Below are 14,282 nucleotides of genomic sequence, written 5' to 3'. Positions count from 1 at the left end.
GCATAATTTTCAAGGTTCACACAGGTATCACTGTTTTGTTCTGTTTATTGCTGAATAATATTCCATTACATGGAAATATTACTTTGTATTTATCCATCCATCAGATGATAGACATTTGGGTTATTTCTACCTTTTTGCTATTATTAATAAAGTTGTTGAGAACTACTTCTTCCTGTTTTTTTTTGAGACAAGGTCTCACTCTCACCCAGCTGGAGTGCAGTGGCAGGATTATGGCTTAACTGCAGCCTCAATCTCCTGGGCTCAGGCAGTCCTCCCTCTACAGCCTCCCAAGTAGCAAGGACCACAGGCACATACCACCATGCCCGACTAATTTTTAAATTTTTTGTGGAAATGGGATCTCACTATGTTGCCCAGTCTGGTCTTGAACTCCTGAACTCAAGTGATCCTCCTGCTTTGACTTCCCAAAGTGCCGGGATTAGAGGTGAGCCACCATGCCCAGCCTCTGTGGCCTTTCATGTACGAGTTTTTGTGTAGATGCTGGTTTTCATTTCTTTGGATTGTATAGCTAGAAATGCAATTACTGGATCATAACAGCACATTTGGCTTTTGCAGAACTACCAGATAGTGGCAGCACCATTTCTCCTTCTTACCAGCAGTGTGTGAGGGTTCCAGTTTCCCCACATCCACACCAAACTTGTTACCATATGTCTTTTTGATTCTAGCCATCCTAGTGGGTATGAGGTGGTATTTCATTTCATTGCACTTTTGATTTGCATTTTTCTAACAAGGATGTTAAACATCTCTTTATGTGCTTGTTGGCCGTTTGTGTGCATTATTTGGAGAAATGTCTATTCAGATCCTTTGCTCATTTTTAATTAGGTTATCTTTTTTATTATTGAGTTGTAAGAGTTCCTTATACATTCTAAATATCAGCTCCTTACAACCATGGGATTTTCAGTATCTTCTCCCATTCTATGGTTGTCCTTTTAGATTCTTAATGGAGTCTTTTGAGACACAAAAGGTTTTGATTTTGATTATGTCTGATTTATCTGTTTTTCTTATGTTGCTTATGCTTTTGGCATCATATGTAAGAAACCAGTGTGTAACCCAGGTCGTGATTTACTCCTGTGTTTCCTTCTAAAGTCTTTTTTTTTTTTTTTTTTTTTTTTTGAGATGGAGTCTCGCTCTGTCACCCAGGCTGGAGTGCAGTGGCCGGATCTCAGCTCACTGCAAGCTCCGCCTCCCAGGTTCACGCCATTCTCCTGCCTCAGCCTCCCAAGTAGCTGGGACTACAGGCGCCTGCCACCTCGCCCGGCTAGTTTTTTTTTTTTTTGTATTTTTTAGTAGAGATGGGGTTTCACTGTGTTAGCCAGGATGGTCTCGATCTCCTGACCTTGTGATCCGCCCGTCTCGGCCTCCCAAAGTGCTGGGATTACAGGCTTGAGCCACCACGCCCGGCCTGATTTATCTGTTTTTCTTACGTTGCTTATGCTTTTGGCATCATATGTAAGAAACCAGTGGGTAACCCAGCTCATGATTTACTCCTGTGTTTCCTTCTAAAAGTCTTTTTCTTTTTTTTTTTTTTTGAGACAGAGTCTTGCTCTGTCACCCAGGCTGGAGTGCAGTGGCGTGATCTCAGCTCACTGCAACCTCTGCCTCCCCGGTTCAAGCGATTCTCCTGCTTCAGCCTCCCAAGTAGCTGGGATTACAGGCGTGTGTCACCACACCCAGCTAAATTTTGCATTTTTAGTAGAGACAGGGTTTCACCATGTTGGCCAGGCTGGTCCTGAACCCTTCACCTCAGGTGATCAGCCTATCTTTGCCTCCCAAAGTGGTAGGATTATAGGCGTGAGCCACTGCGCCCAGCCTCTTCTAAAAGTTTTTAGTTTTAGCTCCTAATTGAAATGTATTTTCCACTTTGAGTGGATTTTTATACAATGTGTGACAGGTTGTGTCAGGAGCCCTGCAGACCGCCCTCCATCCCCCCGACTGGCTGGGAGGACTCTCAGGGCTTGGTAGTTGTTGCACTGAAGGTTATGACTCCTTGCAGCCGAAAGACAGAGTCAGATCAGCAAAGGGAACAGGCACAAGGGTGGAGTCCAGAGAAGCCAGGTGTAAACTTGTAGTTGTGCTAGTGGAATTGCACGGGACGCGCTTATTTCTCCCAGTGATGATGTGTGACAGCACACGCAAAGTGTGGCTCACCAGGGCAGCTCCCCAGAGCCTTGGGATCCTGGGTTTTTACTGGGGGCCAGTCATGTGGCTGACCTTGGCTACTCAGACTCTAGGCCCTCAAAACACACACAGGAGGTCACCAGTAGTCACCTTGTTAGCAGAGACTGGTCAGAGTGGTACAGCAGTAGGCTCTGGGTCCCAGGCACACAAAAACATACTCTCTAGGCAGGACACTCCCAAGGTTCAGAGCTGGTTCCTGGGATGGCCTCAGTCAGTCCTGAAGACAGGCCTTTCTTGGGGATGTGCAGAGTTTCACTCCCCAGCCTGCTGAATTAACCCTTTCCTGCTCGCGGGTCCACCTGGATTCTCTCGCATGTGCATATCCAGTTGTCAGTACTGTTTGTTGAAAAGATGGTCTTTCCCCATCGAATTGTTTTGGCACCCGATTGAAAATCAATTGTGAGTTAACTTCTGGACTCTTAATTCTATCCTATTGACTCTGTCCTCTGTCTATGAGTATTTTCTCATAGTCTCTTAATCTGTCTATAAACTGCTAATGTTCCCTTTTTCATTCTTAATGCTGGTAATTTGTGCTTCTGACTTTTTTTTTTTTTTTTTTGAGACAGAATCTCACACAATCTTAGCTTACTGCAATCTCCACCTCCCGGGTTCAAGCTACTTCTGGCTAATTTTTGTATTTTTAGTGGATACGGGGTTTCACCTTATTGGCCTGTCTGGTCTCGAACTCCTGACCTCGTGATCCGCCTTCGTCAGCCTCCCAAAGTGCTGGGATTACAGGAGTGAGCCACCGTGCCTGGCCTGCTTCTGTCTTTTTTCTTTGTTATTCTTGCTGGGCATTTATTTTTAGCTTTATTTTTTATTATTCATTTACTGAACAGCTTTGTCTTTGTTGATCACCCTTGATTATATGCTTGTTTTCTGTTTCATTAACTGTTGCATTTATTTATTTATTTATTTACTTACTTACTTACTTACTTATTTTGAGACAGTCTTGTTCTGTCACCCAGGCTGAAGTGCAGTGGCACCATCTTGGCTCACTGCAAGCTCCACCTCCCAGGTTCAAGCAGTTCTCCTGCCTCAGCCTCCCAAGTAGCTGGGACTACAGGCGTGCAGCACCACACCCAGCTAATTTTTATATTTTCAGTAGAGATCGGGTTTCACCATATTGGCCAGGCTGGTCTTAAACCACTGACCTCATGATCTGCCCACCTTGGCCTCCCAAAGTGCTGGGATTACAAGCGTGAACAACCGCATCCAGGTGCTTTTAGTTCTTTTCCTTCTATTTTGGGGGGAGTTTATTTTGGTGTTTGTAATTTGTGATGAATGTTTGGTAAGTATTATGATTTTTATCCTTTTTACTTTTCTAATGCAGGCATCTAAAGCTCCCAGTTTACTGTTAACTTGCCTTTTCCTTCTTCCTGTAAGCGTGAATATGTAGTATTGTCATGTTCACTTAAAATGGGTTTTTCCTCGTTTGATTTTTTAAATAGAACTTTTCTTTTTTTCTTTTTTGTTGATTAGAAAAGCAACATAAAATCATCAAACAATTTTCCAAAGTAAGCACGCTGAAAACATAGGCGTGGCATTAGGAAGGCCCAGTGCCTGCGGTGCAATCACAGAGATGGCGCTGAGCAGCTGAGTGCGTTTTCTTCCAGACTTTTCCCTTTCTAAAATTTTCATTATTTTAACTGCATATAGGCCATGAGTCTTACATGAAAATAGTCTATTTGGAAATTCTTTTCTTTTTTTTTTTTTTTTTTGAGACGGAGTCTTGCTCTGTCGCCCGGGCTGGAGTGCAGTGGCCGGATCTCAGCTCACTGCAAGCTCCGCCTCACAGGTTTACGCCATTCTCCTGCCTCAGCCTCCCGAGTAGCTAGGACTACAGGCGCCCGCCACCTCGCCTGGCTAGCTTTTTGTATTTTTCAGTAGAGACGGGGTTTCACCGTGTTAGCCAGGATGGTCTCAAACTCCTGACCTCGTGATCCGCCCGTCTCGGCCTCCCAAAGTGCTGGGATTACAGGCTTGAGCCACCGCGCCGGGCCTGGAAATTCTTTACATTATTGAAGGGTAAATTAAAAACAGACTGTCAACTTTTCCACCTGAAAATTTTATGAAAAAGAAAAGCACCAAAATCACATAAGTCATGTTTCATGTACTTGTCGGACACGTCTACATTTACCCATGAATCAGGCTGTTTATAAAGCCATAGTGAGGAACACAAAAGGGGTGAATAAAACCCAGAAAGTGATGGAGGGAGACTGTGCGAAGTCTTGGGGAAACACATTTGTCTTCTTGGTAAGCGAACTTCAAACCAACAGATTTAATAAGAGTAAGAATACGCTTAGCCAAGCATGGTGGCGCCTGCCTGTAGTCCTGGTTACCCAGAAGGCTGAGGCAGGAGGATCAATTGATCCTGGGAGGTCAAGGCTGCAGTGAACTGTGATCATGCCACTGCACTCCAGCCTAGGCGACAGAACGAGACCCTGTCTCAAAAAAGGAATCTGTCAAAAACTTAAAAAAAAAAAAAAAAACCTTTTGAAATGATTACTGTAGACTGAAGAGCATTTTCAGATGCTGAAGTAGGGTTTTTGTTTTGTTTTGAGACAGCGTCTCGCTCTGTCACCCAGGCTGGAGTGCAGTGGCATCGTCATGGCTCACTGCAGCCTCAAACTCCTAGGCTCAAGTGATCCTCCCAGCTCAGCCGCCTGAGTAGCTGGGGCTGCAGGTTCATGCCACCACACCTGGCTAATTTTTAAATTTTTTGTAGAGATAGGGTCTGGCCATTTTGTTCAGGCTGATCTTGAACTCTGGTCTCAAGTGATTCTCCCACCTCAGCCTCCCAAAGTGCTAGAATTGTAGGTGTGAGCCACCGTGCCTGGCTGAAGAAGGGTTTTTAAGATTTTACCAGATGTATTAGTCTTAGGTACAGCATTCTAGTTAAAAACTAAAAAGAAGAATTATGTTTCTCTGATGCTATTAGATGTTCTGCTTTGGTGTCTTATACGTCAGGCGTCCACACGGCAGGGTGGACTTGTGGTAAGTGTGTCTTGCTCTGCCTCACTTGCTGCTTTCAGAGAGATTTCTGGGTCTCACATAGCTATCGTGAAGTTGGCTGTATAGATATTTATAAACTGCAAAAGCAGTAAGAAAGCTCATGCAGGCCGGGCGCGGTGGCTCAAGTCTGTAATCCCAGCACTTTGGGAGGCCAAGACGGGCGGATCACGAGGTCCAGAGATCGAGACCATCCTGGCTAACACAGTGAAACCTCGTCTCTACTAAAAAAAATACAAAAAACTAGCCGGGTGAGGTGGTGGGCGCCTGTAGTCCCAGCCCTCTACTCGGGAGGCTGAGGCAGGAAAATGGCATAAACCCGGGAGGCAGAGCTTGCAGTGAGCTGAGATCCAGCCACTGCACTCCAGCCTGGGCGGCAGAGCGAGACTCCATCTCAAAACAAAAAAAAGCTCATGCAATTGTAAAAGTCATTCTTGGTTTGTGCCCTTCAATTGTTTATTCAGAAAGTAATAAAGCACAGTGTAATTACAAAATTACTGTCTGGAAACAGGGAAATAATGAGCCCTGGCACCATTTTTCTGTCCCAGGAATTACTTTGGAAGCTCTTTGTCATGTAATTATGTTCCATCAAAGTCTTCCAGGCTTTTTCTGTGAATGGTAATTCAGTGTGCCTTTGTTGTGAACAATATGGGATTTGGGCTACAACCTCTTCTAACTTATTTTTCTAGTTAATATTGTGCCTGCTTTCCTGAGTCTTTTTCTTCTTTCCCATTTGAATTCCATCACAGGAGGGTGTGCCAGGGTGGATGCGTGTTTCGAGTCAGATGCATCCCTGTCCTCCAGGGGCTCACGGTCTGATTGGGAGTCAGATGCTGGCACAGTTCCCTTGACTACGACTTTGGAGAAGACGTTTTGGGGCAGGGCAGCTGCAGGGCAGGAACGCGGGAGGGCGTAGGAGAGGTGCCGTGGGCGAGGAGGAGCAGCCCCTGGCATATGCCAGGCAGAGGAGGCTTGGTGCCGCCCTCAGAAGGCCGTCCCTGTTGCCGTGTCCCCCGCAGGTGATCGCCATGATCAAAGGCCTGCAGGTGCTGATGGGCAGGATGGAGAGCGTGTTCAACCACGCCATCCGGCATACCGTCTATGCTGCACTGCAGGACTTCTCCCAGGTGACCCTCCGGGAGCCGCTGCGGCAGGCCATCAAGAAGAAGAAGAATGTCATCCAGAGGTCAGCCTTCCCCACGCCCTGTGCCCGCTGTGCCCACACGTCCTCGGATGAACTCGGGTTCGAACAACAGGAGCGTTAAATTCTCAAAAATGATTTCAATACATTTATCTTCAACCTCCAGATGCCCTCTTGGGGAATGACCTCTAAAAGTAATGCACTGGTCCAATGATTAACCCAACAACGGACAGTAAGTCAACTGCAGAGTGTCTGGGGAGTCCGAGGACCCCGGGACCAGGTGCATTTATCCCAGGCTCACAGTGCCTGTGGGGGTCTCTGCACGGTGGAGCCCTGTTGCTAATGAGGCTGTTCCAAACCAGTCGAGAGACATGCCCAGGCTCCGGCCATGTGGGTGACTTCATGTCCCTGTTGCTTACTGGGGACAGCCAGCTGCAGGCAGGTGGGACCCAGCTCTGCTCCGGCCAGAGGCTGTGTTCTGCCCTCTCCCTGCCCACAGCGTGACTCAGAGCCACCTCACTGCTGCCCTGGGCTAACACATGCGAACTGCAGCTCAGGGCAGTCTTCTGGGAGTAGTGACATTCTCCAGAAGGCAGGCTCCTTTTAAACTTTCCTGTTGGGCCGGTCCATTACCACATCCCTCCATGGCCCCCGGAGTAATTTGTATTTTCATGGGGGCTGTTCTGAGAGCCTGGTAGTTGGGCAAGGAGATGGTGTGATTGTGAGGCTTGGGGTCTTGGCCTCCGGGCCTTGCTGATCACTTGGTGGGGTGTTCAGTGTCCTGCAGGCCATCAGGAAGACCGTGTGCGACTGGGAGACGGGGCACGAGCCCTTCAATGACCCAGCCTTGCGGGGCGAGAAGGACCCTAAGAGCGGCTTCGACATAAAAGTGCCGCGCCGCGCCGTGGGACCCTCCAGCACCCAGGTTCTCGCCCCTTGAGCCCCGCCTGCGCTCTCTCCCTGGGGACCCACCCTGAGCTGCGAGTGGGTGGGGCTGGTGAGGCAGGGGTTAACTGAGGTCCCCGCTGCCCGCTCAGGCAGGGAAAGCGGCGCGCGCCTGTGGTTTCTGCTGCTTCTCTGTTTCCTACCTAAGTGAGTCGCGAGCGTGAGCGAGTCGTGTCTTGATTGTCAGATGTGTCACGTGCACTAAGAAGGATTCTGACTCCATTTCAACTCCCATCCCAAAAACGTGGGCACACGTCCATGTGTCCGTATTCATTCTGTGTTTCTTGATGGGTGTTTGAATGTCTATAATCTTTACGTTGGGTCTGCAAATGACCCTCCTACAGATGGGGCGTGGGAAACTGAGGTGCTGCTTGCGTGCCCTCTTGTCGTGGTCCTGAGCTGCCCACTGTCCTGTCTCCTGGTGTGTTCAGGCCTCCCCGAGGTGCTTCTCACGACTTTCGCACCTGGTTTAATCCGCACCGCTGCGTCTGTCCTCCGTCCTGGGGCTGGTGTTCTCCCTCATCCCTGCTGGAGGCTTTTAATCTCTTCTGCCACTCTTCCGGAAAGTCACCAGCAGTGCACGCTGCTGGCTCTGCAGGAGGGTCAGGGGGACGGCCCTCGGCCTGTGCGTGGTGCCGGCCACCCTCCCTGCCTCCCTGCCTCCCTCTGCGTGCGTCCCATGTTCCTGCCTGGGGTGCGTGTGTCGCGTGACTAACGTCTCTCTCCTGCCTCTCCCTCCTGTCTGTCCGTGTCTAGCTCTACCTGGTGCGCACCATGGCTGAGTCCTTGGGCTCTGCCGAGCTGCTCAGGCAGCTCAAGTCTCTGGGCATGGAGAGGCTCTTGCATGCGGTTAACACGTTTCTGAGGCAGTCGTGCACCTACCTACCCCTTTTAACCTTTGGTGGTAAGACATCATTTGTTTCTCTTGACGTTTGTGGCACGGAGGCGAGCGGCTCTGCGGCGAGCTGTTCTTTCCCCGAAGCAGCAGCAACGTGGCCGCGTAGACAGGCGCCTGGACCCCTCGGGGAGCTGGTGCGGGGCCCTCCCGGCCAGGGCATAGCAGAGCAGTCCTTCTCTTGTGGGCTTTCTGAGTTTGGTGTAACTAATGTACCGTGTATATTTTCTCCCCCACAAATGTTTCCTTGGATAATCCAGCTTTACATGGTGAGAACCATGCTAGAGTCCCTCATTGCAGACAAAAGTGGTTCCAAGAAAACCTTGAGAAGTAGCCTTGAGGGGCCTACCATATTGGACATAGAAAAATTTCATCGAGAGTCATTCTTCTACACTCACTTGATAAATTTCAGTGGTAAGAGATACTGCTGACCAGCATCCGGCCCGGCATGTCCTAACACCACTAACACCGTCTAGTGCTTCCGCCTGCCTGACCACCCCCGCCCCGTCCCTTGGTGCACCCAGACGGTGACTCGTCCTGCCCTCTCTGGCGGCAGCTGCACGTCCCTGGCCTGAGCTCGCTTCACAGGGCGTGGCCCCTACAAGGGTATGAGCTGAGGAGCCTGGGCTGGCCCTGCGACATGAACAGAAAATCTTTTCAACCCGTGCGGAGTCAGAAACACAGGCAAATGTAATCTGGTGCCTGAGTTGAGACACAGGCGTTGATAAATACCAGAAATGGCCCCCGCAGTCCGTGACGTGGGAGAAGGTAGCAGGTGCCCTGTGCCAGGCAAGCCCATCCTGGGTGACGCCCGGCCACCTTGACTGGCCACCGGTGGGTGCGCTCTCTGCCCTCCGTGTGTCTGCCCCGTGTCCTCATCGAGTCGTCCGTGTCCACCTCTTGCTCAGAACAGGAACCCTGCTGTCCTGGCTAGGGTGCTGCAGGTATTGGAGGAAATCGTACCATTTTTGCTGTTAACTCCATGAAAGGATGGAGTTCAAGCATGGGCTCTTCTAATCTGTCTCATTTTTGTATTAGCCAGACCTCCCTGAGGGTGCCTCTAATGCTGCAGCCTGGACATTGGTTTTTATCCTAAGCAAAAGTAAAGAAGTCCTGTTTGTTTTTTTGTTTCGTTTTTTGTTTTTTTGTTTTTTGAGATGAAGTCTTGCTCTGTCGCCCAGGCTAGAGTACAGTGGGGCGGTCTCAGCTCATTGCAACCTCTGCCTCCCAGGTTCAAGAGATTCTCCTCCCTCAGCCTCCCGAGTATCTGGGATTACAGGCGCCCGCCACTGCGCCCAGCTAATTTTGTATTTTTGGTAGAGACGGGGTTTCACCATGTTGGCCAGGCTGGTCTCGATCTCCTGACCTTGTGATCCACCCGCCTCAGCCTCCCAAAGTGCTAGGTTTACTGGCATGAGCCACTGTGCCCAGCCAGAAGTCCTGTTTTTATGTCTCCTTTTGAAAAGAGCATTTTTAGGTAAAACACAGTGGTTCACACCTGTTAATCCTAACCCTTTGGAAAGCCAAGGCAGGAGAATCACTTGAAGCCGGGAGTTTGAGACCACCCTGGGCAACATGATGATATCCCCATCCCTACAAAAAAATACAAAAATCAGCTAGGTTTGGTGGCACGTGCCTGTGTTCTCAGCTACTCTGGAGGCTGAGGCAGGAGGATGGCTTGAGCCCAGGAGTTGAAGGCTGCAGTGAGCTATGATCATGCCATTGCCCTCCAGCCTGGGTGACAGAGTGAGAGAGACTCTGTCTAAAAAAAAAAAAAAAGACACTTTCTCCTGGATCCCATTGAAGGGCTAACAGGGTTGATGAGGTGGCTTTACCTGCAGCCATGCCCAGCTGGTCCTGTCCCTAGTGCAAGGCCCCGGTGACCCCTCCCCACTCATGTCCATGCTGCATGGCTTGGGGCTGAGTGAGAAGGAGCAGGCACCCAACACATAGCCCCTTGTGTCATCTCTGCTAAAGGTTTTTTTTTTTTGCTTGCGGGATATAACGTGGTGGTGTTTGAACCCTCCCAGAAACGCTGCAGCAGTGCTGTGACCTTTCGCAGCTGTGGTTCCGAGAGTTCTTCCTGGAGCTGACCATGGGCAGGAGGATCCAGTTCCCCATTGAGATGTCAATGCCCTGGATCCTGACGGACCACATCCTGGAGACCAAGGAGGCGTCCATGATGGAGTGCGTGTCCTGTGGGCCGGTCTCCAGCCTTTACGTGTGGTGACCAGGGGTTTCAAAAGAGGTGGAGGAGGACGGGACTGTTTCATTTGAAATCACGTTTCTGGGCCTGCGCAAAATAGCAAGACCCCAATCTCTACAAAAATAGGAAGACCGGGCACGGTGGCTCACACCTGTAATCCCAGCACTTTGGGAGGCCGAGGCAGGCAGATCATGAGGGCAGGAGATCGAGACCATCCTGGCTCACACGGTGAAACCCCGTGTTTTGTACTAAAAATACAAAAAAACTAGCCGGGCGTGGCGGCGGGCGCCTGTAGTCCCAGCTGCTCGGGAGGCTGAGACAGCAGAATGGCGTGAACCCGGGAGGCGGAGCTTGCAGTGAGCCGAGATCGCACCACTGCACTCCAGCCTGGTGACAGAGCAAGACTCCCTCCCAAAAAAAAAAAAAAAAATTGAGAAAACTTATCCTGGTGTGCTGGCTGTTGCGGGAGGATTCCTTTACCACGGAAGTTTGTGGCTGCAGTGAGCTATGGATTGCACCACTGCATTCTAGCCTGGCCACGTAGCAAGACCTTGTCTCCAAAAAAAAAAAAAGGTCATGTTTCCTGGGGTAAAGCTTTAGAGATTAATACAAGTAACTAACCAGTTTCTTGGCGTCAGACTGGAATTGAGAGCTCAGGCACTAGAACCAGTCACGTTCGTCCTTTGCATGGGTGTTGGCTGGGACCCGGGGACTCGGCCTGGACCAGGGAGATGGATGAACCTGGACCTTCCCCAGGCCTTTGTAGTGCAGGCCCTGTGAGGTGGCCATGCCCGGGAGCAGCCATGTGGGGGTCCTGTGGCCGGCCTCGTGTGTGACAGCCTCTGACCCAGATGAAGTGGGGAAAGGAGGTATTGATGGAACAGCTTTGTTTTGGGGGTCAGGACTCTGGACCTAGATGGAAGGGTCAGTCTTTCAAAATATGAAGTCCATGGAAGGGAAAGTGTTTGGAAAAGGGTGTGTCTCATGGTGGGCGACTGGGGAGCTGCCCAGCGGGTCCGTCTTCTGAGCACCATGAGTGGGAAGCCCCTGAGTTCCTCGTGCGTCAGTCCTCACACATCCCTCGTGGTGCCCAGGAGATGGTGAGGACAGTCACCTTCCACTCTCTGTGGCTGTGGCATGGCCATGCCATCTGTGTGGGCAGAGTCTCTGATGGCTCGTTCCACAGCATTGGGGTGGCGTGAAGAGCTGGAACCAGCTCAGAGGCCTCCTTCAGGCATGCGCCTCCTTGCCCCTGGCCATGGCCTTTGTCCAGATAGAGGCAGTGGGAGACAGGCCTTCAACCATGGGCCCATGCTGGACGTGCTCCTGGTCAGCTGTGGGATCCGGGATCTTCACCTTCGGTTTTGTTTTCAAATGTTTAATGCTATCTGGCCGGGCGCGGTGGCTCAAGCCTGTAATCCCAGCACTTTGGGAGGCCAAGACGGGCGGATCATGAGGTCAGGAGATCGAGACCATCCTGGCTAACACGGTGAAACCCCGTCTCTACTAAAAATACAAAAAACTACCCGGGCGAGGTGGCGGCGCCTGTAGTCCCAGCTACTCCGGAGGCTGAGGCAGGAGAATGGCGTGAACCCGGGAGGCGGAGCTTGCAGTGAGCTGAGATCCGGCCACTGCACTCCAGCCCAGGAGACACAGCAAGACTCCGTCTCAAAAAAAAAAAAAAAAAAATGTTTAATGCTATCTATGTATTTCCGTCGGTGTAGTTTTTTCTTTTTTCTTTTTTTTGAGGCAAAGCCTTGCTCTGTTGCCCAGGCTGGAGTGCAGTTCACTACAACCTCCGCCTCCCAGGTTCAAGCAATTCTTCAGCCTCAGCATCCCAAGTAACTAGGACTACAGGCATGAGCCACCACACCTGGCTAATTTTTGTATTTTTAGTAGAGATGAGTTTCATCATGTTGGCCAGGCTGGTCTCAAACTCCCGACCTCAAGTGATCTGCCCACCTCGGCCTCCCAAAGTGCTGGGATTACAGGCATGAGCCACCACGCCCGACCACCTTTGTTCTTTTCCAGTCAGTTCATTTGTCCCCCTCCCCGCTCCCAACAGAGACAAGGTCTTGCTTTATTGCCAAGGCTGGAGTGCAGTGGTGCGAAGACAGCTCACTGCAGCTTCAACCTTCCAGGCTCAGGCGATCCTCCTGCCTCAGCCTCCTGAGTAGCTGGGACTACAGGCGTGCACCATCACACCTGGCTAATTGTTTTGTGTTTCGTGGAGATGGGGTCTTGCAGTGTTGTCCAGCCTGGTCTCAAAACTCCTGGCCTCATGTTACCTTCCTGCCTGGTCCACCTAAAGTGCTGGAGTTCATTCTCTATCTTTTTTTTTTTGGATAGGGTCTCACTCTGTCACGCAGGCTAGAGTGCAGTGGCATGATCTCAGTTCCTTGCAGCCTCGACCTCTCAGGCTCAAGTGATCCTTCTACGCTCAGCCTCCCAAGTAGCTGGGACTACAGGCATGCACCATCACACCCAGATAGTTTTTTGTAGTTTTGTTAGAGACAGTGTCTTGCCGTATTGCCCACCTGGTCTCGATCTCCTGACCTCGTGATCTGCACACCTCAGCTCCACAAAGTGCTGGGATTACAGCCGTGAGCCACCAAGCCTGGCCCTTGGAGTTCTTTCTTGAAATAAAAGCTCAATTTTCTTGTTGTTAGAAAAGAAACGCTATGTACTTGTAGTGAAATATTTTAAAGTCTGCTAAGTGAGAAGATGCAGGCAGGTGGAGGCCCTTGACCGTGTGTGGCCTTGAGTTGGGTGTGTGCTGTCCCCAGGTGTTCTCACAGCCTGGTGGGTGGGTGTGGCAGCCACCTCAGGCGCAGCCACCAGGGGCTTTCACAGGAGTACTGTGTGATGTTTGGAGTGAAAATTGTTTTTCCTTACGCGAGAGGTGAAAAGTGGAGTTGAGTTTCTGAGGTGGGGGGAGGCCGTCGGAGCTGCGAGTGCGGGGTGGAGGCTGCTGGTGACTGCTGTGTCCTCTGCAGGTATGTGCTCTACTCCCTGGACCTGTACAATGACAGCGCCCACTATGCACTCACCAGGTTCAACAAGCAGTTCCTCTACGACGAAATCGAGGCCGAGGTAAGGCCCATGCAGCTCCGTTTCTGTTCATTTCTGTCAATTAAATCTCCTTTCTCATTTTTTCTTCCAAGTATTAGACTTTCCTTAAAACATAAGACAACGTAAACCGAGAAGCAAGCATCTGGGAGCGAGCCCTTCCTCTGTGGATCTGCTCCCGCGCTCCGTGCGGGATGTGCTTTTTCACTTGACTGCGTGTCACTGCGGTGTCTGCGTCCTTATCTGTTTTCGGTTATGATCTTTGCACTGAAGCAACTCCTGTTTGATTTCTCTACTTTTTTGGTGTTAGATTTTATAAATAGCACTCCGCTGCACTCCCTGGCACGTTTTTATTTGTATCGCATGACTTCTATACGACAAATTCCCACAGGTGGAGTTCTCAGGTTAGTGTATGCACGTATAAGGAGATGAACCTTATGCTCCACGTCGCCGCCTCTGCCTTCTCACAAAGACCACCTGAAAATGGTGCTTCAGGGAGATGCCACAGGTCCCCAGCCCTGCAGGATGGGAGGAGGGCAGATGGCCTTCTTGACCCTGTCTGCCGTGCACCCTAGGTCCTGGGTCCCGCTTGCCACCAAGCACGGGTGTTCTCCTCACAGTTCCAGGAGGTAGTGCTAGTCCCATCTGCACGTAAGGGTTTTTTGGGGGTGTCTCCTGACCAATTTCACACCCAGAACAGCCGCTTTGCTCCAGGGAAGGCCCGGGGGCGGCCCTCAGTGGTGTCTCCTGGAGTGCACAGTAGGTGGAGCTGTCCCAGGCAGGGACCCTCGTGCAGTGCGCAGTAGCGCCTTGTGGTC

General features: G+C 50.6%; 1 protein-coding gene across 5 annotated transcripts in view; it reads left to right on the top strand.

Moving 5' to 3' along the window:
- Positions 1-14,282, top strand: part of CYFIP1 (cytoplasmic FMR1 interacting protein 1) — a 115,454-nt gene that overhangs the window by 57,895 nt on the left and 43,277 nt on the right. For all 5 annotated transcript variants that reach the window (XM_023197900.1, XM_023197898.1, XM_023197899.1 and 2 more), the window contains 5 exons: positions 6,228-6,394; positions 7,127-7,274; positions 8,450-8,603; positions 10,220-10,376; positions 13,392-13,488. In XM_023197900.1, the coding sequence (XP_023053668.1) occupies positions 6,228-6,394; positions 7,127-7,274; positions 8,450-8,603; positions 10,220-10,376; positions 13,392-13,488 (723 nt within the window). The remainder of the gene's footprint in view (positions 1-6,227; positions 6,395-7,126; positions 7,275-8,449; positions 8,604-10,219; positions 10,377-13,391; positions 13,489-14,282) is intronic.

The sequence above is a fragment of the Piliocolobus tephrosceles genome, chromosome 6 (genome assembly GCF_002776525.5).
Source record: "Piliocolobus tephrosceles isolate RC106 chromosome 6, ASM277652v3, whole genome shotgun sequence".
In the NCBI taxonomy this organism is placed as follows: domain Eukaryota; kingdom Metazoa; phylum Chordata; class Mammalia; order Primates; family Cercopithecidae; genus Piliocolobus; species Piliocolobus tephrosceles.
Note: the sequence above shows the minus strand (reverse complement) of the source record. Positions and strands in the feature narration are given on the sequence as shown.